General features: G+C 46.4%; 1 protein-coding gene across 1 annotated transcript in view; it reads left to right on the forward strand.

Annotated features, from left to right (window-relative positions):
* The window catches only part of SLC23A1 (solute carrier family 23 member 1), a 479920-nt gene that overhangs the window by 272230 nt on the left and 182226 nt on the right, over positions 1-25464 (forward strand). Inside the window, exon 4 of the mRNA XM_086931444.1 lies at positions 9869-10026. Within this exon, the coding sequence (XP_086787570.1) occupies positions 9869-10026 (158 nt within the window). The remainder of the gene's footprint in view (positions 1-9868; positions 10027-25464) is intronic.

The following is a 25464-nucleotide window of genomic DNA, read 5'->3' on the forward strand; positions in this document are numbered from 1 at the left end:
GAACCAGGTGATATGCCCCCTTGAGATCCAGTCTCGTGAAAACCACGGCTTCTTTAACTTGTTCCAATAACACATTGATGAGTGGAAGGGGATATTTATTCTTGACAGTAATGGCATTAAGAGCCCTATAGTCCGCACAAGCGCGGAGTTCTCCATTAGCTTTCGGGATGAAGAACAACGGGGAGGCTGCTGGGGATTTGGATTCGCGGATAAAACCGATCTTCAGGAGCTTGTCTAAGTAGTCCCGGAGATGTAGGGTTTCCGGCTCAGTAAGTGCATAAACACGCCCCGCTGGGATCTTAGCACCTGGAATCAGATCTATTTGACAGTCGTACGACCGGTGTGGGGGTAATGTTTCCGCCTTCTTTTCGCTGAATACCTCCGCCAATTCGCGATACTCAAACGGTAGTTCAACATCTTGTTCAGCCGCGGTAGCGATGTGATGTATACCAGCTAGACCAAACGCAGGTCCTGATTTCACAGGGTAACAGTTTTGCTGACAATATTCCGACGTGAAATGTATGGTTTGGCTTTCCCAATCTATGGTGGGGTTATGTCTACGCAACCATGGAAGACCCAAAATCATTCCATACTGAGGTGCATGAATGATATTAAAGTACAATCTTTCCCGATGTTCATCAACCATTGTCATACTAAGCTCCCGGGTTTGCAGTCGAATAGGACCTGAATCCAACTTTCTGCCATCCACAGCATATACAGCTTCGGGAGTCTCTTTCTCTACGAGGGCTAAACCTAACCCGATGGCCTTGGCATGATCCATGAAGCACCCGGTGGCGCCCGAATCCAACATTGCTTTTATGTTTAGTATTTTCTTTTGTACTTCCAACCTCACATCCACGAAAAATTGCTGACCGTCTTGTCTCTCAACTCCATCCAATGAAGGGATAATGAACGTACTTGAAGGACTCCCTTCCTCCACCTTCAAGCATTCTCGTTTCCCGACTCCTTTTCCGCTGCCACCACCGACACCTTTTTGTAAACTGTTCTTGTTTTGTTTCTGTTAGGGCATTCCCGAATGAAGTGTCCCTTCCTACCGCAATACAGACATAAGCCTTTCTTCCTTCTATATTCTCTTTCTTCCGTAGTCAATGGAGACCTCACGGCTCCTATTTCCATGGGTTCAGGTGTAGACTGACTCGCTCCTTCCGACCCCCTGGGATTCTCGTATCTTGGGGATATCCGATCCTTTCTACGATTGTCACCCTTACGATCACTCAGGCGATGATCTAATCTCAGGACTAGGCTGATCATGTCTTCACAGGTACTGGGCTGAGGATCAATCTGGGCAAGTACATCCTTCATTTCCTCGGTGAGGCCATTATAGAAAATGGCATGTCTTTTTTCTTCCGGCCAATCCGTTTCCGCGATAAGCCTTCTAAAATCGTTGAGATAGGTTATTAAATCTCTATTACCCTGCTTCAGTCCTAGCAACTCCCTGTCTGCTGTTAATGTAGCTGACCTGCGATTGAAAGTTTTTTCAAAATCAGCCCTAAAAGCCTCCCAGTCCCTTAACAAAGGATCATCCCTTTTCACTAATGGTACTGCCCATTGTGCCGCATCCCCTGCTAAATACGAGATGAGATAAGCTACTCTGGAGTGATTGGTGTTGAATACCTTGGGCTTGCAGGAAAAATGCAATAACACCTGTGTAAGAAACACCTGCACTTTGCTGCTGTCCCCATGGAAACGTTCTGGAGGGGCTAAGGGGATCGGGGCGGGAACTTCCACTACAACAGAGGAGGCCTGCTGAGTACCAGCACTGAAAGGGTTACGACTCAACCTATCTACTTGCGCCTGCAGTGCAGCAGTCTCTGTCCTAGATGCTTGCAACTCTGTTTGGACCAGCGCCAGGGCTGCTAAAATATCATCCATTGTGGACATTGTATCGTGAAATCGGGAGGACTGAAAGTCTTGGGCCGTTGATTCTGTCAGGTCCAATGGTCCTCAGGATCTCACGATGCTCTATGGGGTCCACCTCTCGACAGCCCCTGGGTCTGAATGAGAACAGACGCACAGGAATGATCGAGCGAGGGATAATCAGGAAGGTAAGGGAGGGAACAGCGGGGAAGGGAAGCTGAAACGAGAACAAGGCACCATGAGACAAGCACAGACTAAAAATGCAATGCACTTAGTAGAAACCTGTAGTCCCACCCTCGTGTGAATTAAATGAGTTATACCTGATAGAAATAAGTGGAAGGCTTTGCCTGGCAATCCAAAAAGGTTGAACTGGATGATAATTCTAGAATACAAGAACCCTATGGTTAATTCCTTAACTCAGCAAGGTTCCTAATACATGACACACAACCATATAACCACATACCAACGTGAATGTGAAAATGGGGCTTCAACAGGGGTCAGTATGGAAGTTAGCCTGCCAGGCGAAGCTCATAAGCCCCTGTTGTCAGAAATGAAGAAAAGGAGACAACAGTTAATGTCTTAACTCCCGAATTTGTATTGCCTGGTTACTTCACCCGACAACACACAATGCTGTACACAAGGATTAACATAAAAGTCCTGGATCCTGAGGTGATAGAGACACAGAAGTCCAGCAATACCAACAATGTCTTCCGTTTGTCTGTAGAAACCCCAGAAAATAGCACCTTTGGGAATACAAGGTCTCTATGCAGGTAAGTCCGTTATTCCCCCTATGAACCAGGCAAAAGCCCTGAGGATGGAAGAAATAACAATAGCCCTGGACGTCAGGAAGCTGTTGACCCCAGAGCACAGAATGGCAGGACACTGGAACAGTGTTCACTCAAAAATCCACACACCAGCAAACCCTGTATAATCTGCCAGGAAACCGGCGTCTCACTAGCCAGTGAAACGCTAAAGCCTCAGCCGAGAACTCCACTGATATGGGAAGCGCCAGCCGACGCCACCCCCAAGACAGAAGCGGAAGGCTTCTAATGCACTCACCAGCCGGCAAGGAGTACACTCTCAAAGGATACGCTGGAAACTCTCGATCTTACCGCAATCAGAATCGGAACCAGAATCAACGGCGGGCGCTTCCTGTTTCCTCGCCGTTAATGTTCTCTGCGCGTGTGACGTCATCACACGGGCGTCGCGCGCGCAGCACCTGGAAAACTGGGAAATGTAGTTATTTAGAGTAAATCGCGTCTCAAGTCAGGGTTCGAGCCTAGCCTCCGCCGTGAGACTTAACAAGATATTTACAACAAGGGGTGGTGAGGGACAGAGTCTCTGAATTAAACAGAATACTCTCACCCAGTCAAGAGATCAGGGCTAGATCCCACACCGTTTTTTAGCTCACTGCACCATCCCAGTTTCAGAACCTGGCTGTATGCAAATTAGTCTGTTCCTGTCCCAGTGCATGATGGGAACAGGGCAAACCAAACTACAAAAGCCAATTCTTACACTGGGAAGAAAACAAGCTACCGGGGACCGGTTTCTGGCATTTCAGCCTCTTCGGCCCGGCTTGCTTGAATCCTGATGGTGCAATGAGCAAGGGACTCACATCTGAGTATACCCTTCCACGCTTAGGGTGGACAAAAATATTTACAACAAGGGGTGGTGAGGGACAGAGTCTCTGAATTAAACAGAATACTCTCACCCAGTCAAGAGATCAGGGCTAGATCCCACACCGTTTTTTAGCTCACTGCACCATCCCAGTTTCAGAACCTGGCTGTATGCAAATTAGTCTGTTCCTGTCCCAGTGCATGATGGGAACAGGGCAAACCAAACTACAAAAGCCAATTCTTACACTGGGAAGAAAACAAGCTACCGGGGACCGGTTTCTGGCATTTCAGCCTCTTCGGCCCGGCTTGCTTGAATCCTGATGGTGCAATGAGCAAGGGACTCACATCTGAGTATACCCTTCCACGCTTAGGGTGGACAAAAATATTTACAACAAGGGGTGGTGAGGGACAGAGTCTCTGAATTAAACAGAATACTCTCACCCAGTCAAGAGATCAGGGCTAGATCCCACACCGTTTTTTAGCTCACTGCACCATCCCAGTTTCAGAACCTGGCTGTATGCAAATTAGTCTGTTCCTGTCCCAGTGCATGATGGGAACAGGGCAAACCAAACTACAAAAGCCAATTCTTACACTGGGAAGAAAACAAGCTACCGGGGACCGGTTTCTGGCATTTCAGCCTCTTCGGCCCGGCTTGCTTGAATCCTGATGGTGCAATGAGCAAGGGACTCACATCTGAGTATACCCTTCCACGCTTAGGGTGGACAAAAATATTTACAACAAGGGGTGGTGAGGGACAGAGTCTCTGAATTAAACAGAATACTCTCACCCAGTCAAGAGATCAGGGCTAGATCCCACACCGTTTTTTAGCTCACTGCACCATCCCAGTTTCAGAACCTGGCTGTATGCAAATTAGTCTGTTCCTGTCCCAGTGCATGATGGGAACAGGGCAAACCAAACTACAAAAGCCAATTCTTACACTGGGAAGAAAACAAGCTACCGGGGACCGGTTTCTGGCATTTCAGCCTCTTCGGCCCGGCTTGCTTGAATCCTGATGGTGCAATGAGCAAGGGACTCACATCTGAGTATACCCTTCCACGCTTAGGGTGGACAAAAATATTTACAACAAGGGGTGGTGAGGGACAGAGTCTCTGAATTAAACAGAATACTCTCACCCAGTCAAGAGATCAGGGCTAGATCCCACACCGTTTTTTAGCTCACTGCACCATCCCAGTTTCAGAACCTGGCTGTATGCAAATTAGTCTGTTCCTGTCCCAGTGCATGATGGGAACAGGGCAAACCAAACTACAAAAGCCAATTCTTACACTGGGAAGAAAACAAGCTACCGGGGACCGGTTTCTGGCATTTCAGCCTCTTCGGCCCGGCTTGCTTGAATCCTGATGGTGCAATGAGCAAGGGACTCACATCTGAGTATACCCTTCCACGCTTAGGGTGGACAAAAATATTTACAACAAGGGGTGGTGAGGGACAGAGTCTCTGAATTAAACAGAATACTCTCACCCAGTCAAGAGATCAGGGCTAGATCCCACACCGTTTTTTAGCTCACTGCACCATCCCAGTTTCAGAACCTGGCTGTATGCAAATTAGTCTGTTCCTGTCCCAGTGCATGATGGGAACAGGGCAAACCAAACTACAAAAGCCAATTCTTACACTGGGAAGAAAACAAGCTACCGGGGACCGGTTTCTGGCATTTCAGCCTCTTCGGCCCGGCTTGCTTGAATCCTGATGGTGCAATGAGCAAGGGACTCACATCTGAGTATACCCTTCCACGCTTAGGGTGGACAAAAATATTTACAACAAGGGGTGGTGAGGGACAGAGTCTCTGAATTAAACAGAATACTCTCACCCAGTCAAGAGATCAGGGCTAGATCCCACACCGTTTTTTAGCTCACTGCACCATCCCAGTTTCAGAACCTGGCTGTATGCAAATTAGTCTGTTTCTGTCCCAGTGCATGATGGGAACAGGGCAAACCAAACTACAAAAGCCAATTCTTACACTGGGAAGAAAACAAGCTACCGGGGACCGGTTTCTGGCATTTCAGCCTCTTCGGCCCGGCTTGCTTGAATCCTGATGGTGCAATGAGCAAGGGACTCACATCTGAGTATACCCTTCCACGCTTAGGGTGGACAAAAATATTTACAACAAGGGGTGGTGAGGGACAGAGTCTCTGAATTAAACAGAATACTCTCACCCAGTCAAGAGATCAGGGCTAGATCCCACACCGTTTTTTAGCTCACTGCACCATCCCAGTTTCAGAACCTGGCTGTATGCAAATTAGTCTGTTCCTGTCCCAGTGCATGATGGGAACAGGGCAAACCAAACTACAAAAGCCAATTCTTACACTGGGAAGAAAACAAGCTACCGGGGACCGGTTTCTGGCATTTCAGCCTCTTCGGCCCGGCTTGCTTGAATCCTGATGGATAAATAACGGTGATGGATCAAGCCCTGATCTTTGGACTGGGTAAGAGTAGTCTGTTTAACTCAGACACTCTGTTCATCACCACCCCCTTTTTGTAAATCGTTTTTGGCCACTATAGGTGTGGCAGGGTATACTCAGACATGAGTCCCTTTCTCACTGCTCCATCAGGATTCAAGCAAGCCGGGCCGAAGAAGGCTGAAATGCCAGAAACCGGTCCCCGGTAGCTTGTTTCCTTTCTGGTGAAGAATTGGCTTGGTAGTTTAGTCTGCCCTGTTCCCATGATGCACTGGGCCAGGGACAGACTGATTTGCATATAGCCAGGTTCTGAGCTGGGATGGGGCAGTGAGATAAATAACGGTGATGGATCAAGCCCTGATCTTTGGACTGGGTAAGAGTAGTCTGTTTAACTCAGACACTCTGTTCATCACCACCCCCTTTTTGTAAATCGTTTTTGGCCACTATAGGTGTGGCAGGGTATACTCAGACATGAGTCCCTTTCTCACTGCTCCATCAGGATTCAAGCAAGCCGGGCCGAAGAAGGCTGAAATGCCAGAAACCGGTCCCCGGTAGCTTGTTTCCTTTCTGGTGAAGAATTGGCTTGGTAGTTTAGTCTGCCCTGTTCCCATGATGCACTGGGCCAGGGACAGACTGATTTGCATATAGCCAGGTTCTGAGCTGGGATGGGGCAGTGAGATAAATAACGGTGATGGATCAAGCCCTGATCTTTGGACTGGGTAAGAGTAGTCTGTTTAACTCAGACACTCTGTTCATCACCACCCCCTTTTTGTAAATCGTGAGACTTAACAAGAGCATACACATGGTTGCCATCTGATTTTTCCTGCACATGTTACGTGGCATTTTTGCTACCCCCTACATACACTGCTGTTTTCGACTACCATAAGACACGATATGGTAGAGGTATTATCAATGCGAAAGATACTGTCGCACAAGAAGCTGGAGACTTCTTCAAGGGTTTCCTACCCTTTTGGGGTCCTATGGCTAATAGTAGGAATATTCGTCGGCTTACTAGAGTGGTTGAGGCCACTATAAATGAGACTGCAGGTGCACTTAGCAATATTACAGCTGAGCTTCAAGCGGATCGCCTTATGACATTACAGAACCGTTTTGTTTTAGATATTATACTTGCAGATAGAGGTGGGGTATGCAAATTGATTAGATCTAGTTGCTGCGTTTTCATACCAGATAATGCCCCGACAGTGTACCAAGCCATCTCTAGACTACATAAGATCTCTGAGTCTATTCATGTGGACGAAGGTAACTGGTCGTTGATGGGATGGTTATGGGAATCGCTGTCCAAATGAGGATGGAAGATTCTGATGTTCCTTGGTATGGCGTTAGCTATCCTTTTCTCGTGTTGTTTATGCATCCAGTGTGGTCCCGCCATTTGTAGTCTTTGTGCTACGATCTGTGTGAGAAGACCAGTCCCGAGAGAAGTGTAGGAAATAAGATGATGTTACAGCAACACCTGGATGACCTGATGAGAATAGATATAGACCTAGATTCAGATTAACATGAGTTTAGGTTATTGCCTATGTAATGGCAAAAGGAGGGTCTGTGGTTCTGTAATTCTCAAACCTGACTCCATTTTAGTCTTGCCCTCACGTAGGCCTGTGAAGTAGGCCCAGGGAACAAGTGGCCTGGTCTTCTGAGTTCGTGCATATATTAACTTGGGTTTTTCTGACTCTGAATGAACTGCAGAGAGAGTGACCCTTTTCACCTGAAACTGACCTTTTGCAAAACCAGTTTCACTAGCTGATCGTTGTCCGAGTTTTTCAATCACTGTTCAGGACATCGTTAACCTTTAGTTTCCTTGCACATATCTTATCCTAATCAATATCTAAATTGTTTCTTTCCTTACGACTTTCTTTTCTAAACATGGGTTTTTGCCATGCGTTGTGACTGCCATCTGGTGTTGCCTTTTATGTAGGCCTCAGAAGTTACTCTGCGAGCAAAGCAGTCTGACCTTTTGTGGGTCATGTATACATTAACTAAGGTTTTCTTCGTGCGCTGGAGTTAATTTCAGAAGCTGGCCTTTCACCTGGAATTGACCCTGCCAAGCCAATTTCTCTGCAAGATCGTTATCCACTTTCCCAATCACCATTCAAGATATTTGTTAAATTTTAAGTTTCTTTACGTTTCTGTTATCTTGCACATTATCTGAAACTACTTTTCTTTACTGTTTCTTCATTTCATGGGTTACGCTTTCAATTACGGGTTTGTCCGGGCCTTCCAGATTATTATTTAGATATGCCGAAATATTAACTTGTGGGTTGGGACACTGTAAAATGAGCTTTACTGTATGATGCTGTGTGATGTCATGTATTTTCTATTGGTTGAATTTTGGTGCAGGGGCGTGCATTTTAAATGTACCTTTTTGTGTATAAATAGGGATGTCTCTCCTTAGTAAAATTGAGCAGTTTCTTGAGTTGTACACATGTTGTATTGCTGGGATTTCTGCTACTAGCTGCAGCTAATAAATTTGATCTCTGACGCCACCTATAAGTATTCAGTGTCTCTGTGTACCAAGGCAAGGGAACACAGAGGACTTTGGGCATGTCCCTGGCGCCGCTGGGTATTTGACAAACCCAGTTCTTCACCATGGTTACCATAATTTATCTCTAGTCATTTAAGCAGCAAAGTACAATATAGCCTGTGAACAGTTTTTGCCTTATTGCTAATATTAAAAACCGTTTGAGGAAATGGCGCAGCCTTTGGTGCTCTTGCAAGTTGGCCATTTATTTGATGCTATATTTTATGTTTAATGTTGTCGCTTTCCCGCTTAGTTCTGGGCTCCTCGCACCAAAATATAAGTTCTCTCGACTGTGCGCTTTTAGAGTCATCAAGATACATTTGCTGAATTAATAGATTTATAGGAAATCGTTTTTTTATTCAATGTACCAGACATAACATATCTAAAATACATTACCATTGACAAAGGCAATAGCTCACGTATTGCCAGGATCGTTGGCCAATGCTTGTTTTTCTGACTGTTTGCCTAAATAGGGTGAACATGTAATGCCATTCCTCTGATGGCCCCTACTCCAGCGGAAGGAAGCTTCCTGGCATAGCCCTGTAAACCTTCTCTATATAACTTTAATTTGGTACTGATTTAAAGTAGCAGAACATTTCCAAAAAGCTCTAATATGGTTTTTTTCTGGCTGATTGTTCTGTTTTTGCCACTCTACTATCACTCTCAGCCCCCTTTATAAAAACTGCAGATTTTCCTCAACTTTACTTTGACTAATAGGACTTGGCCAGCAAGACACGAGACTCACAGATACTCAACATCAAGTCAATGTATTCTAACCCCAGTCAGCAGATGTAAGTGCGTTTAACCATGAGACGAGCGGGGTGGCTGTGTCAAACTAATGGCATGCTAGGTAATGTTTGCTGTACAAACGAGGTGTAGCTTAATCTTAGTGTTTCATACTTGCCCATGCGGTAGCTAATGGGATCGGCCATCTTGCTTGCGATGCTTATTTCCTCTTCCGGGTTGAATGACATGTTCGCGATCGCAAACTCGCGCGGGATAACGCGACCAGTTACCAACATTCCAACATCTCGTGGCACACGCGAACGGTTAGGAAAACTCGTTGGCGAACGCAGGGACCCGGTAAGTCGCTACAGTGCGTGCAAGAATGCATTTTTAAAGCGCGAACAAGAAAAACCGTTTCGTGGCAGATTGTGAAAGTTTGGACATTTTCGCGAAAATGTCAAAATATGGCAAATTCCACAAGCGTAACGAAATTTACCGCTCAGGCCTAGTTTTTTCACTGAAAGTGCATTTCTCATTAATGTTTTTCACCTAAAGTGCCAAACTGTCATATGTAACATGACTTATGTAAATCGTTTCTTACTTTTATTGTGTTTGTGCCTTGATATTTGTTAAATAAATGAACACATATTTTACTCCTTCCTACTATTCGGCTCTAAACTGGCACCTTTGTTTTACAGCACTACTTGACATGCTTCAGTGGAACAATTGCCATACCATTTCTTCTCGCTGAGTCTCTGTGTGTTGGGAAAGACCAATACACTGTTAGTCAGTTAATTGGAACAATATTCACTTGTGTCGGAATTACAACCTTAATACAAACAACCTTTGGTGTGAGGTGAGCTACATATTTTATTTACTTTCTTGACCAATAATATTTTGTGTATTAAAAATGCTCTTCTAAAATGGCGGCCTAGTGCACGCACATAGTAAGAAGACAGGGTACTTATTGGTCAAGTGTTATATTTAGCAGACAGCCATTGCTGGTGTTTCAAGGTTGAATTAAAGCAAACATGTATCACGAAGATCAAATGTTTGCATGAGGAAATGCCTCTTGGGGTCTGATTTGTGTGGCAGCAAATGCATCATCTGAAATATTTGGCTCTCCAACGCAGCATCTTCTAACACAATTTTGCAGGTAGCACAGTTAAAGATACCCAGAAGTTACACCAATCCCAATTTGATGTGTTTTACTACGCCTGTGGCTAATGTAAACTCTTGACAAATGAACATCACCATCCCACATTTCGAGCTCATTCTAGGTCCTTATGTAATAATCCAAATGGACATTTATCCCCAAATCGGGATTATGGGTTGTACCAGAAAACCTGCACATTCAGTACTTTTCACTGTACACACCTCAACAGGAACGTCCTAGAGAAATATGAGCTAGGAAATTGCTTGGAAAGAGCTAAAACATGCAGAAATTGGTGCGCAAATACCATACATGCCAACATTTTTAACATGGTAAGCAGGAGACTTTTAAAAATAGAAATCAAGGGAGTTGATTATCGCTATTGACTTCCTTTGAAGAGTAGGAGATTTTAGACATGAGACACCTAAAATAAAGCCATTTGGGGCTTACAAATCAGGAGTCTCCTACAGGATGTTGACATGCATGAAAATCCCAATTCTGTTATGCCACATTCAAGCTAAAATTGGACAACGCATAATGACTTGGTAATACAGCCTAAAGTAGTTATCACAAGTCACGGTATCAATATTATTACGAATATTATTATTATTACTGCATCTTTCCTTACTTCATGACCGTTATATCAAACTTGCTATATTATCACCTAACTGCCACATAGGTGCCAATTACAATCTTGTTCGGAAAGCATCCCGATCTAATCGGTTCTGGAATGCTTTCCGAACAACTCGAATCGGTTTAGTCCGACCGAATGATTACGATGCATCCTGATACGATACGGTTGGACTCCCATTGACTTCAATGGGAGTCTGTGTACAGAACGAGAACACAGTCGCCCAGTGAAGAAAGGGGTTGGTGGGGAAAACCTTGCACCCTGTGGCAGGCACTGCATGGTGCCTGCCACACTGTGCGTGGTTTGAAAGGGGTGTCCCTTGGGTACCCCACGGGCTTGATTCGGAGGGCCCTGGGTGGTGGGAGGCCTGCTACAGGCCCCCAAAGACCAATTACGACAGCCGATTTGTTCCAGAGAAACCAATTCGGAACGGCTGTCCGAAGCGGTCCTCGTACTCGCTTGTTTGGAAAATTAGCCCATACAGCTGTACGAATCGGATCCGAAAGGCTCAACCTATCCGAATGCCTTTTGGAACCGGTTCAGACAGCCATACCGGTTTACGGGCACCGTAATCGGTCATTCGGAACTGGGTACTATTTAATCGGAAACAAGGGCTCCGTAACGGGTTCGGCAAACCCAAATCTGATTCGGAGCCCTTCTTTACGAGATTGTAATCGACCCCTTAGTTGTTCACTCCGAGTGGTTACTGCGTCTAGCTCTAAACTCCTCAGAATTCACCTTATGCTTGCCTAGAGGTTCATGGCACAAGGAAATCAAAAACAAGATTTAAAAAATAAATGTGTAATTAATTTTGAGTTGCATAGTTATACAATCACAACAATGAGAATTATAATAATAACTTGATTTTTATTTCAAAATGTTCAGTGCACTTTGGGTGTTTTCTTCTCATTACCCAGCTGCTATTGTGTATACTGTGCGATGGGGCGTGGAATGTATTGGTGTTTATGACAGTAGATGGTTAGTTATAGGGTTTATAACACACCAAAGGGTAGAGGGTCGTAGGGAAAAAATGTTTTAAGACCAGTGTGGACACAATCCCCAAATCAATACTATATAAACATATAAAGACCACGTATCTCTAGGGTTCCTGAAAGGAGCAATTCAAAAGCACATCAAGTACTAACCTAAATCCAGTGAAAAAAGTCCTATTTAAGAGGACGGAATCCCATCAACCACCAAGGTGGCATGCTTCATCATCTGGGATCTCCTCTTAGTTGCAATCCCTAGTGCAACCAAGGGCCGCAACCCTCTCACTGTGAGGGGGAGCTCATGGATGTTTTAACAAGAGGGACAGTGAGTCTGATCTCCTAAGATCTCTGAAGCATGTATAAGGTTAGTACTTGATGTGCTTTTGAATTGCTCCTTTCAGGAACACTAGAGACCCGTGGACTTTATATTTTATATAGTTATAGGGTTTCACAGCACATGCCCAGGCTACGCATTAGTGGGTGCAATGGCGTCCTGTGTCCCACAAGTGTGTTTGTTGTTCCTAATGTGTCAACCGTGAATAATCTTACACGAGTGGTCAGAGTTATGCCACCTGTCTGGGTGTGTTCCACAAACTCCACAAAAAGTCCTTTTCTGTCTTTGCAGTAGTTCAGCTGTCTCAACGGTATATCATGTTTTCTCCAAAATCAAGATCCATAGACAGGTATTCTATTGCGCTAACAAACTAGTACAACTGTATTGGTTATTCATTGGTTTTTGCTGCAAGTCTGCATCCTTGCACATAGCATGTGGGGAAATAAATGCGTATTCACAGACATTGCAAAACCAGCACCTCAAGGACACTCAGATGTGCAGACACCCCACTGCAAAGCTGTTAACAAATTTGGACTGCCGCCTGTCGGGAATCAAGAACCAGGCGCCAAGGGTCCACAGGAGTGAAGAGGAATCCCCTTAACCTCCAAAAAACAGCCACAGGAATGATGTGTAGCATACAGTCCTATAGGCTGTTCTCTAAAAGTATGGGGGAAAAGTCCAAGGAGTGTCCACCACTCTCCCCATACTTGGGGCGGAATCACAGGAGGGAAACAGGTCTGTCTGGTCGCAAGGAAGCTGCAAGGAAAGAATATGAGGATACCAATACACTGTGCTTAACATTCACCTATAAATACATTGACATGTGATTAGCATCGCAGTTCACTTACCCCAGTTATGTCCCAGAATGTCCTTGAAGCAGGTAGTGGGTAAGACAACGGACTCGGGGAAGCAGGAGTCCTGATACTCTGGGATGGACTACTCAGTATCACATTCACACGACACTCAGACCAAAGGAAATGTACAAAGAAAAATAAAGGGGGTAACAAGGGGACTTGAGGAGCAATGGCCGGCTCTTCTGGGGCAACGAAGAGCGGAGCATCTACTCACTCAAGAGAGGAGAAGCCCGGCCCGGGACCAAGCACCAGGCGGAGCAACACTCTCTCAATAGGGATGAAGAAACCTCTGTAGGGCGAGTTGAACGACTCAGGATTTCTTACTATGAGCCAGGAGCAAATGGGGACGAGAGAATCGACTCTTCGAGTTGGACGCAAGCTGTGCAATAAGGCTGTGCACACCAATGTGGGGAGAAAAGAATCGGCTTCTCTCACCAGCCGGGAAGTGCACCAAACGGAGCGGAAAGAAAGAGAACCGGCTTTTCTCGCAAGCCGGGGGCGAGCACCACCTTACGCGGGGAGGTCCGCAATGTGAAAAAGATCTCCACTCCAACTCCAATGTAAGCCTCAGAAAGCGAAGGTGAAGGGTTCTTAACAGGTCGGGTAGGAACAGGGAAACGAGCGAAACGCTAGGGGTAATGGCGTAAGCTCGAAGCAGGAACAAGGAAGAGGGCGCGGTCATGGAAGTAAGCCAAGCGTTGGCTTACGGGTAGAGCGTCCCTTTACGTTAGTTAGGGACCGTCTCTAAAGTCTCTAATCCCTGCCGGCTCTTAGGGAATGAGGTCAAAGAGACATGGGGTTTGCATCTAGCCACATGTCAATGTCTAACTCTCGCTGCAGGTCTCAAACCCCTATCACCGCCCAACCATCTGACCAGAAGCAAACATTTCTTATCATTAGCTGGTCCTCCCACTCATGAACATAGGCAAAATAGAGAATTACTTAAGGAACTTCACGCCTTGTGTAATCTCTTTTCCAGGTAAACCCACTGGTCATTCTTCCTCATCCCACTATAATCATATCTTAGCTCCAATGCCTTTGACTCACAACTAACTACATTTGTGTGCAGCTCTATTTTAAGACATACGTGTGGCAGACCATATTCCCATCCTTCAGACTGTCCTGGCCCCTATATTGAGCCTGCATTTTAGGCCTATCAACTCTTTAGCCAATCTCCTGGACGAAGGTTCTTCATGGAATCACCTATGTGACAAGTTTTAACTACTTCTTCAAAGACGACAGCTACTCCAACACTACATTTTACTCATTTTACACTCTCCTGAAACTCTTGCTCATTAGGACAACTGAAATCTGTTTTGTTTAACTGCATCCAGCTTGATGCCCATGAATGCTGAACAGTGACCGCCTTTTCACACATTTCTGCCACCATCACTGACTAATGTATTTTCATCACGCTGGAGGAGGCAAACAGGAACCCATTCCACTTATCAGTCTGTCCCATCCAAATAGTCAACCACTCCTTTCTGCCCTCTAGGTATCCCACCGTCAATCCTGTGCCTGTGTTGAAATGATTGCCAGGTAATTCCTCTCCCCGTCATAGCACTCTCCAGAAACACAAAGTCCAGTAATAAGCAACTCACAGGAGGAACTGGCAGCAGTGCACAAGCACTTAATGTCCCCTAATACTAAGAACACCCTTTCTCCCATCGCACAGGCTAGGGCCAGTGTACTACTGATTTTGGCACCAAGCATAGCTGTGTCACATATGGTTCTCAGGGCGGCCTTCAATGACGGTGATCACCAGTCCTTAATCTGTAAAATATTAAGTGCCAGGGCATGTAAATGCGACCGTTCAGATTTATCCTGGTCCCCAAAGCTAAAGGAATGACTGGGGTGGTTAGGTGTTAGCAATATTTTAATGTATATTGTTTTCCTAAACAACTGTTATACTGCTTATCTCTAAATTGCATGAGCAGCGCCACCATGTGGTAGACTGTTATAAATATGGTGTTGACAATTAGGTGCTGGTGTTGAGCACCGGAAACCAATTAAGTACCGGTGCTGAGCACCGGAAAGCACCGGCTGAAATTAAGCACTTGTTCAGCCATGAAAAGATTCACTCTCTTCCTTTCTCCTAAAAGCTATTCTCTGAAACTAAGTAAATAGTCAAGCTACTTTTTCCAGGGTGTACTATTCGTGTGCCAAATCCATAAAAAAAATCTGTGACATATTGTGATCCATCACATACATCTTTTGAAATCCCTTCAGAAACAAGTCGCCATAGGTGCCCAGGGGAAGTCCTATGATTTTCTAATACTTGCACCTCAGTGGACAAAGGAAGACTCCAGCTGGTCATAGCAAGTGAACCTCCATGACCCTTGATTGCACCAGCCATTCCTGCACCCTAGACTGTTTATGGGCCTGCTTCCTATTAGGGTCCAACAGTGTTTGTTTCCCAAGACACTCTTTTCACTGTTGGGGTGTCTGACGCTCGTCCTGGGATGTTCAGTTCTTTACAAGCTGCAGTGGACAGCAACACACTATTTCAGCCTCAATTGACTATGTCCTGAAAGTATACACGATTTTCTTTCAATGTCTTTTGAATTTTCTAGGCTTTCCCAATCCTACGATGCAGGGGTGAATAGAAAAGAGTTGAGACTATAACCTGACCCCAGCTTCTAACATGAATTCAGTCTGAATCCTAGTCAATGAAAGAAGTGGTTCCTACTTTGCGCTTCCTGATCATCAATGAAACACTTTATCTAACCTTTGTAATGATCATTTCATCCATAAACATCTTTCTGGCACTGAAATAAACTATCTAGAAAATAAGGTGCCTCCTAAGACAGTATGATGGTCATTAAGTCCAGCCTCATTTGCCTTTTTTTAATAACAGGGGGATTTCATGTCTGGGTCAAAAAAGATTTTCTCCAGCTGTGATCTGGTGCAAATATTGGAACCAGTACAAATACTGACAAATATTTGAGTCCCACTAGCCTTTTCCTCAGCTGTCTAGATATGTGTGTCAGGGTTCACTTAGTCTTGAGTGTATGCCGGTAATCCTGTAAAGCGGTTCCAAGAAAACTGCCGCGCCAAGCCGCCACCACCAAAATGTCAGTAACTCCAATCCTTGTGCTGCCTGAACCAAAAAGGGAGGCGTACAGGCACTCTGCCTTTCCATTGGTGCCCAGTGAAGATGTCCAGTGAATGCCCAACAGAAGACGGCTGCCGGACACCCTTCAACTACAGTTACCCGACATTACAAGACTTGTCACAGGTTTTCAGTATAATGCTTCCCAGGGCTTTAAGTGGGATGAACTTACCTCTTTCTGTTATTGCAACCAGATATTTGACACACAACTGACATTACACCCAAAACAAGCCAGCCAAGACTATTGGCTTTATCTATGGTTGTTAGTTGCATAAATAAATAAGTAACAAGAGTTACTTTGCTGTAAATAATATTGAAAATGCTTAAATTCTGAAATGATGAGGCTGAAATAACATAACCAGTCTCTTTGATGTGAAATCAAAGCACAGTGAAGGGTGGTACTTCTGCCGAGTTACTGTTTTTTTTTCACTCTGAGTAAGAGAATAAAAAGGAAAGCCCAATATGTCACCCTCTAAGCAATTAGTTTTTAGAACCACCGGTGCTGAGCACCCACCGGACCCGGCACACTTAAAGCCCTGATGCTTCTTGACACAGACGCCAAAGTGCAGCATTGATGTTAAGGTCCACCGAAGCAGGTGTAATGACCACATCTTGCCAGACTACACTGGCAAGGTGGGAGTGCGTGCCCCTCTTTTTTAGGAACGGACGAACGTCAAAAACCAGAAGAGATAATAATCAGTAAAACAGGAAACATCAGTACGAGCCTGTATCAGGGCCTCATAGAGCCAGCTCCAGCTGGTAAGCCATTCAGACACATAGGGCCCCATTACGATATCGGGCGGATTGCCTCCGCCAGGGTGGCGGTGGCCACCGCCACCCAGGCGGAGGCAATCCGCCCGACAACCACTCTCGTGTTCCCCTCCGCCTGATTAGGATGGCGGAGGGGACAGCAGCGGACGGAAAGACCGTCCGCCACTTAACCCCCGCGGTCGGCTTGCGACCGCGGCGGTAATAGATTAATATGGTGGCGGTGTCCAATGGACACCGCCAGCCATATTACAATGGCAGAAAGCAGAGGCCTTTCCGCGGCGGCAATGCCGCCACGGAAAGGCATGCGGTGATTGCTGCGGGGGCCCCCTACAGGGCCCCCAGGTTGGCGCCACTGTCTGGGGGGCACATGGGGGGTACCTATGGTACCCCCCCACATTTGCATATGCAAAGCGGCAGGCAACGCGCGGTGCCTGCCGCTTTGCATATGCAAATGCAAACAGCATTTTTTACATTGTGGCGGGCGGTGCAGAGTGCACCGCCCGCCACAATGCAAAAACTACAGGATGTGCCCGCCACTGTGGCAGGCACATCCTAATTCCCCCCACGGGACCCCCGCCCTTATGGCGGGCGGTCCCGTTCTACGATAGGGTGGCGGGCGGACAATGTCCGCCCGTCATCCTAATGGGGCCCTATGTTTCCGCACAATGGGCCCCATTAGGATGACTGGCGGACATTGTCCGCCCGCCACCCTATCGTAGAACGGGACCGCCCGCCATAAGGGCGGGGGTCCCGTGGGGGGAATTAGGATGTGCCCGCCACAGTGGCGGGAACATCATGTAGTTTTTGCATTGTGGCGGGCGGTGCACTCTGCACCGCCCGCCACAATGTAAAAAATGCTGTTTTGCATTTGCATATGCAAAGCGGCAGGCACCGTGCGTTGCCTGCCGCTTTGCATATGCAAATGTGGGGGGGTTCCATAGGTACCCCCCATGTGCCCCCCAGACAGTGGCGCCAACCTGGGGGCCCTGCAGGGGGCCCCCGCAGCAATCACCGCATGCCTTTCCGTGGCGGCATTGCCGCCGCGGAATGGCCTCTGCTTTCTGCCATTGTAATATGGCTATTTACAACAAGGGGTGGTGAGGGACAGAGTCTCTGAATTAAACAGAATACTCTCACCCAGTCAAGAGATCAGGGCTAGATCCAACACCGTTTTTTAGCTCACTGCACCATCCCAGTTTCAGAACCTGGCTGTATGCAAATTAGTCTGTTCCTGTCCCAGTGCATGATGGGAACAGGGCAAACCAAACTACAAAAGCCAATTCTTACACTGGGAAGGAAACAAGCTACCGGGGACCGGTTTCTGGCATTTCAGCCTCTTCGGCCCGGCTTGCTTGAATCCTGATGGTGCAATGAGCAAGGGACTCACATCTGAGCATACCCTTCCACGCTTAGGGTGGACAAAAATATTTACAACAAGGGGTGGTGAGGGACAGAGTCTCTGAATTAAACAGAATACTCTCACCCAGTCAAGAGATCAGGGCTAGATCCAACACCGTTTTTTAGCTCACTGCACCATCCCAGTTTCAGAACCTGGCTGTATGCAAATTAGTCTGTTCCTGTCCCAGTGCATGATGGGAACAGGGCAAACCAAACTACAAAAGCCAATTCTTACACTGGGAAGGAAACAAGCTACCGGGGACCGGTTTCTGGCATTTCAGCCTCTTCGGCCCGGCTTGCTTGAATCCTGATGGTGCAATGAGCAAGGGACTCACATCTGAGCATACCCTTCCACGCTTAGGGTGGACAAAAATATTTACAACAAGGGGTGGTGAGGGACAGAGTCTCTGAATTAAACAGAATACTCTCACCCAGTCAAGAGATCAGGGCTAGATCCAACACCGTTTTTTAGCTCACTGCACCATCCCAGTTTCAGAACCTGGCTGTATGCAAATTAGTCTGTTCCTGTCCCAGTGCATGATGGGAACAGGGCAAACCAAACTACAAAAGCCAATTCTTACACTGGGAAGGAAACAAGCTACCGGGGACCGGTTTCTGGCATTTCAGCCTCTTCGGCCCGGCTTGCTTGAATCCTGATGGTGCAATGAGCAAGGGACTCACATCTGAGCATACCCTTCCACGCTTAGGGTGGACAAAAATATTTACAACAAGGGGTGGTGAGGGACAGAGTCTCTGAATTAAACAGAATACTCTCACCCAGTCAAGAGATCAGGGCTAGATCCAACACCGTTTTTTAGCTCACTGCACCATCCCAGTTTCAGAACCTGGCTGTATGCAAATTAGTCTGTTCCTGTCCCAGTGCATGATGGGAACAGGGCAAACCAAACTACAAAAGCCAATTCTTACACTGGGAAGGAAACAAGCTACCGGGGACCGGTTTCTGGCATTTCAGCCTCTTCGGCCCGGCTTGCTTGAATCCTGATGGTGCAATGAGCAAGGGACTCACATCTGAGCATACCCTTCCACGCTTAGGGTGGACAAAAATATTTACAACAAGGGGTGGTGAGGGACAGAGTCTCTGAATTAAACAGAATACTCTCACCCAGTCAAGAGATCAGGGCTAGATCCAACACCGTTTTTTAGCTCACTGCACCATCCCAGTTTCAGAACCTGGCTGTATGCAAATTAGTCTGTTCCTGTCCCAGTGCATGATGGGAACAGGGCAAACCAAACTACAAAAGCCAATTCTTACACTGGGAAGGAAACAAGCTACCGGGGACCGGTTTCTGGCATTTCAGCCTCTTCGGCCCGGCTTGCTTGAATCCTGATGGTGCAATGAGCAAGGGACTCACATCTGAGTATACCCTTCCACGCTTAGGGTGGACAAAAATATTTACAACAAGGGGTGGTGAGGGACAGAGTCTCTGAATTAAACAGAATACTCTCACCCAGTCAAGAGATCAGGGCTAGATCCCACACCGTTTTTTAGCTCACTGCACCATCCCAGTTTCAGAACCTGGCTGTATGCAAATTAGTCTGTTCCTGTCCCAGTGCATGATGGGAACAGGGCAAACCAAACTACAAAAGCCAATTCTTACACTGGGAAGAAAACAAGCTACCGGGGACCGGTTTCTGGCATTTCAGCCTCTTCGGCCCGGCTTGCTTGAATCCTGATGGTGCAATGAGCAAGGGACTCACATCTGAGTATACCCTTCCACGCTTAGGGTGGACAAAAATATTTACAACAAGGGGTGGTGAGGGACAGAGTCTCTGAATTAAACAGAATACTCTCACCCAGTCAAGAGATCAGGGCTAGATCCCACACCGTTTTTTAGCTCACTGCACCATCCCAGTTTCAGAACCTGGCTGTATGCAAATTAGTCTGTTCCTGTCCCAGTGCATGATGGGAACAGGGCAAACCAAACTACAAAAGCCAATTCTTACACTGGGAAGAAAACAAGCTACCGGGGACCGGTTTCTGGCATTTCAGCCTCTGCTCAATTCAGACACTCTGTTCATCACCACCCCCTTTTGTAAATCGATTTTGGCCACTATAGGTGTGGCAGGGTATACTCAGACATGAGTCCCTTTCTCACTGCTCCATCAGGATTCAAGCAAGCCGGGCCGAAGAGGCTGAAATGCCAGAAACCGGTCCCCGGTAGCTTGTCTCCTTTCTGGTAGAGAATTGGCTTGGTAGTTTAGTCTGCCCTGTTCCCATGATGCACTGGGCCAGGGACAGACTGATTTGCATATAGCCAGATTCTGAGCTGGGATGGGGCAGTGAGATAAATAACGGTGATGGATCAAGCCCTGATCTTTGGACTGGGTAAGAGTGGTCTGCTCAATTCAGACACTCTGTTCATCACCACCCCCTTTTGTAAATCGATTTTGGCCACTATAGGTGTGGCAGGGTATACTCAGACATGAGTCCCTTTCTCACTGCTCCATCAGGATTCAAGCAAGCCGGGCCGAAGAGGCTGAAATGCCAGAAACCGGTCCCCGGTAGCTTGTCTCCTTTCTGGTAAAGAATTGGCTTGGTAGTTTAGTCTGCCCTGTTCCCATGATGCACTGGGCCAGGGACAGACTGATTTGCATATAGCCAGATTCTGAGCTGGGATGGGGCAGTGAGATAAATAACGGTGATGGATCAAGCCCTGATCTTTGGACTGGGTAAGAGTGGTCTGCTCAATTCAGACACTCTGTTCATCACCACCCCCTTTTGTAAATCGATTTTGGCCACTATAGGTGTGGCAGGGTATACTCAGACATGAGTCCCTTTCTCACTGCTCCATCAGGATTCAAGCAAGCCGGGCCGAAGAGGCTGAAATGCCAGAAACCGGTCCCCGGTAGCTTGTCTCCTTTCTGGTAAAGAATTGGCTTGGTAGTTTAGTCTGCCCTGTTCCCATGATGCACTGGGCCAGGGACAGACTGATTTGCATATAGCCAGATTCTGAGCTGGGATGGGGCAGTGAGATAAATAACGGTGATGGATCAAGCCCTGATCTTTGGACTGGGTAAGAGTGGTCTGCTCAATTCAGACACTCTGTTCATCACCACCCCCTTTTGTAAATCGATTTTGGCCACTATAGGTGTGGCAGGGTATACTCAGACATGAGTCCCTTTCTCACTGCTCCATCAGGATTCAAGCAAGCCGGGCCGAAGAGGCTGAAATGCCAGAAACCGGTCCCCGGTAGCTTGTCTCCTTTCTGGTAAAGAATTGGCTTGGTAGTTTAGTCTGCCCTGTTCCCATGATGCACTGGGCCAGGGACAGACTGATTTGCATATAGCCAGATTCTGAGCTGGGATGGGGCAGTGAGATAAATAACGGTGATGGATCAAGCCCTGATCTTTGGACTGGGTAAGAGTGGTCTGCTCAATTCAGACACTCTGTTCATCACCACCCCCTTTTGTAAATCGATTTTGGCCACTATAGGTGTGGCAGGGTATACTCAGACATGAGTCCCTTTCTCACTGCTCCATCAGGATTCAAGCAAGCCGGGCCGAAGAGGCTGAAATGCCAGAAACCGGTCCCCGGTAGCTTGTCTCCTTTCTGGTAAAGAATTGGCTTGGTAGTTTAGTCTGCCCTGTTCCCATGATGCACTGGGCCAGGGACAGACTGATTTGCATATAGCCAGATTCTGAGCTGGGATGGGGCAGTGAGATAAATAACGGTGATGGATCAAGCCCTGATCTTTGGACTGGGTAAGAGTGGTCTGCTCAATTCAGACACTCTGTTCATCACCACCCCCTTTTGTAAATCGATTGTAATATGGCTGGCGGTGTCCATTGGACACCGCCACCATATTAATCTATTACCGCCGCGGTCGCAAGCCGACCGCGGGGGTAAAGTGGCGGACGGTCTTTCCGTCCGCCGCTGTCCCCTCCGCCATCTTAATCAGGTGGAGAGGAACACGAGAGTGGTTGTCGGGCGGATTGCCTCCGCCTAGGTGGCGGTGGCCACCGCCACCCTGGCGGAGGCAATCCGCCCGATATCGTAATGGGGCCCAATGTTTCCGAACTCTCTCTCTTCGTCTTAGAGGTCGTCTGCTCGCTGCCTTGAACTGAGGGAAACAGACGTGGAAGGATTGTTACTAGTATCTCTCTATTTATCTTGCCACATTCTTGCAAATAAGGCTCCCTGCTGGCTTGACAGGAACCTCTATAGCACCAGTTTCACAATCATAAATACACTTTACTACCTCCAGAGAACATTGGGGGCATTTTACTAAACCAAAAGCTGGTGCTCGCCCACACACAATCTTGAATAATTTCATGGATTATAGAATTAAATATTGATTCTCTCAAAAAGCAATTAACCAAAAGACGCTGATCAGTTTCAATGTTCTGTATTCGCTGAGACCTTCAAGAAAGATTGGCAATTTAACAATTTGCTGAAAATGTTAAAAACAAGGGACCAAAGCACAAGTCCTCCACCTGACAAGATTGAAAGATTTTTGGGAGAATCACTTTCCATATTGTTCAGACATTACAAGCATTGCTGAACTTGGTACATAAAGCCAGATCTAGTTGAACACAGCGCTATTTTATTATATATTGTGAACGTCAAACGGCAGGGAAGTGGCTAAGGCCCTCTACTAGGCGCAGAACACATCATCGAACATGGCATTACAGTGGGGAGGTATCACAAGTGGGACTGGTACCTACTCAGGGAGGTGGTAGTTTCACTTAGGGTGTAGTTAAGCACAAACTAGGTGGGCCTGTATGAATGATTATTATTTTCTACTCAAATAATTAATTTTTAAGTAGTGCAACTGTTATGAAATAATCAGATCCTCTCATGCAATAGTAGTTTTAAACAAAATTATATTCTCCTACATGAAACCTGAATTTTTAAATATAAATCTATTATATTACTTCAAAAAACTCACTTGACAAGTAAAAAAAAAATCAACCCTGGAAAAATGTTTCAACATTTGGCCTCACACTCTTTTTTTCCACAACAGCGGCCTCATACAGAGGTGTGTTGTTATATTCCTTTAAAAAAAGTTACTTAGCAAATGATTTCTGGCTCATCAGGGCCGATTCGATAGTGGTGAATGAATTTTCAGATGAATAAAGCAATATATACAGTGGCAAACATCTCCATTCCCCTTCTCAATGATCCTGTACCTTTAAATGAGCTGTTTTTAACCATTACATCTATGAAAGAAGAGGAAATAGTGGGTGGGGATTTTAATTGTTTTCAAAATCCATTAATCGAGTCATCAAATCGATATTGCTGAAAACATACACCCAAAATAGCAGAAATCTTTGAAATATATAAAAAGGAATTGGATCCATGCTATCCATGGAAGAAAGTAACTATACATATTGAGGAATACACTCAGATCTCTAAAACACTTAAGACAGCAGCTAGACAGTTTTTTTTTTACCACTTCTGAGTTTGAGATCTCACAAGCTAGCAGTGGCGGCTGGTGACATTTAAAAGTGGTGAGGAGTAAAAGATGGGTATAAATGTTACTTTGCAAGTGTGACCAAGACACTATTAAACTATTCCCTGGGACACTATTACATAATTGCGTGATACTCTAATTACCAGTACTGCAGGACATCATTTGCATATTCCTGGAGACACTATTAACAAGCTTCCTCAGACAATATTTATGAGTTTCTTGAGACACTTCTAACCAGTTCTATTAGACTCTATTAACCAGTTCCTAGAGGCCCTATTAATTAACTCCATGGAGCACTATTAGCCAGTTCCCTAGGACACTATTAACCAGTTCCATGAGAATCACAATTAAGCAATAGTATATATTAACCAGTTCCCTGAGACACTCTTACGCCGTATCCAGAGGTAGTATTAATCAAATCTGTGACCCACAACTAACCAGTTTATTTAGACGCTGTTAACTACTTCTATCATAGATACTTCACCAGTCTATATTTCTAATAGCTGCCAACACTGGGAGTTTTCTGATGCAGGCCAGAATTACAAACCATGCAAATAACCTGGAAATGGCTTTTATTGGGTTCAAGCATACTGAGGTGAAACGTTGGAAAGCATTATAATCTGCACGAAAGAAGGTGAGAATTTAGGGCCCCATTAGGATGACGGGCGGACATTGTCCGCCCGCCACCCTATCGTAGAACGGGACCGCCAGCCATAAGGGCGGGGGTCCCGTGGGGGGAATTAGGATGTGCCCGCCACAGTGGCGGGCACATCCTGTAGTTTTTGCATTGTGGCGGGCGGTGCACTCTGCACCGCCCGCCACAATGTAAAAAATGCTGTTTTGCATTTGCATATGCAAAGCGGCAGGCACCGCGCGTTGCCTGCCGCTTTGCATATGCAAATGTGGGGGGGTACCATAGGTACCCCCCATGTGCCCCCCAGACAGTGGCGCCAACCTGGGGGCCCTGCAGGGGGCCCCCGCAGCAATCACCGCATGCCTTTCCGTGGCGGCATTGCCGCCGCGGAAAGGCCTCTGCTTTCTGCCATTGTAATATGGCTGGCGGTGTCCATTGGACACGCCACCATATTAATCTATTACCGCCGCGGTCGCAAGCCGACCGCGGGGGTAAAGTGGCGGACGGTCTTTCCGTCCGCCGCTGTCCCCCCCGCCATCCTAATCAGGTGGAGGGGAACACGAGAGTGGTTGTCGGGCGGATTGCCTCCGCCTGGGTGGCGGTGGCCACCACCTCCCTGGCGGAGGCAATCCGCCCGATATCGTAATGGGGCTCTATGTTTGTCATGTAAAATGCACATAGTACATATGAATGGGAGCATATTTTTCACAACAATATAGCTCATATGAAACTGCTTCAACATTTATTGACAATGCAATCAGTCAAATGACTCGCCCTGTGACCAACATGGGGAAGTAAAGTCCTCCACACCTCTGGAATGCCAGCACCAGAGAAGTATGGGGCATATTGCCAACAACTAGCGATAATTATCGCTATGTTGGCTTACAGCGAATATTTCTATCGCCGCCCTTCACCTGTTTTTATCGCTGAGATACCTTGCTATTAGCAAGGTTTATCTCAGAAGCGATAAAAAACAGCCGAAA

Source organism: Lissotriton vulgaris, chromosome 7 (genome assembly GCF_964263255.1).
Source record: "Lissotriton vulgaris chromosome 7, aLisVul1.2, whole genome shotgun sequence".
Classification (NCBI taxonomy): domain Eukaryota; kingdom Metazoa; phylum Chordata; class Amphibia; order Caudata; family Salamandridae; genus Lissotriton; species Lissotriton vulgaris.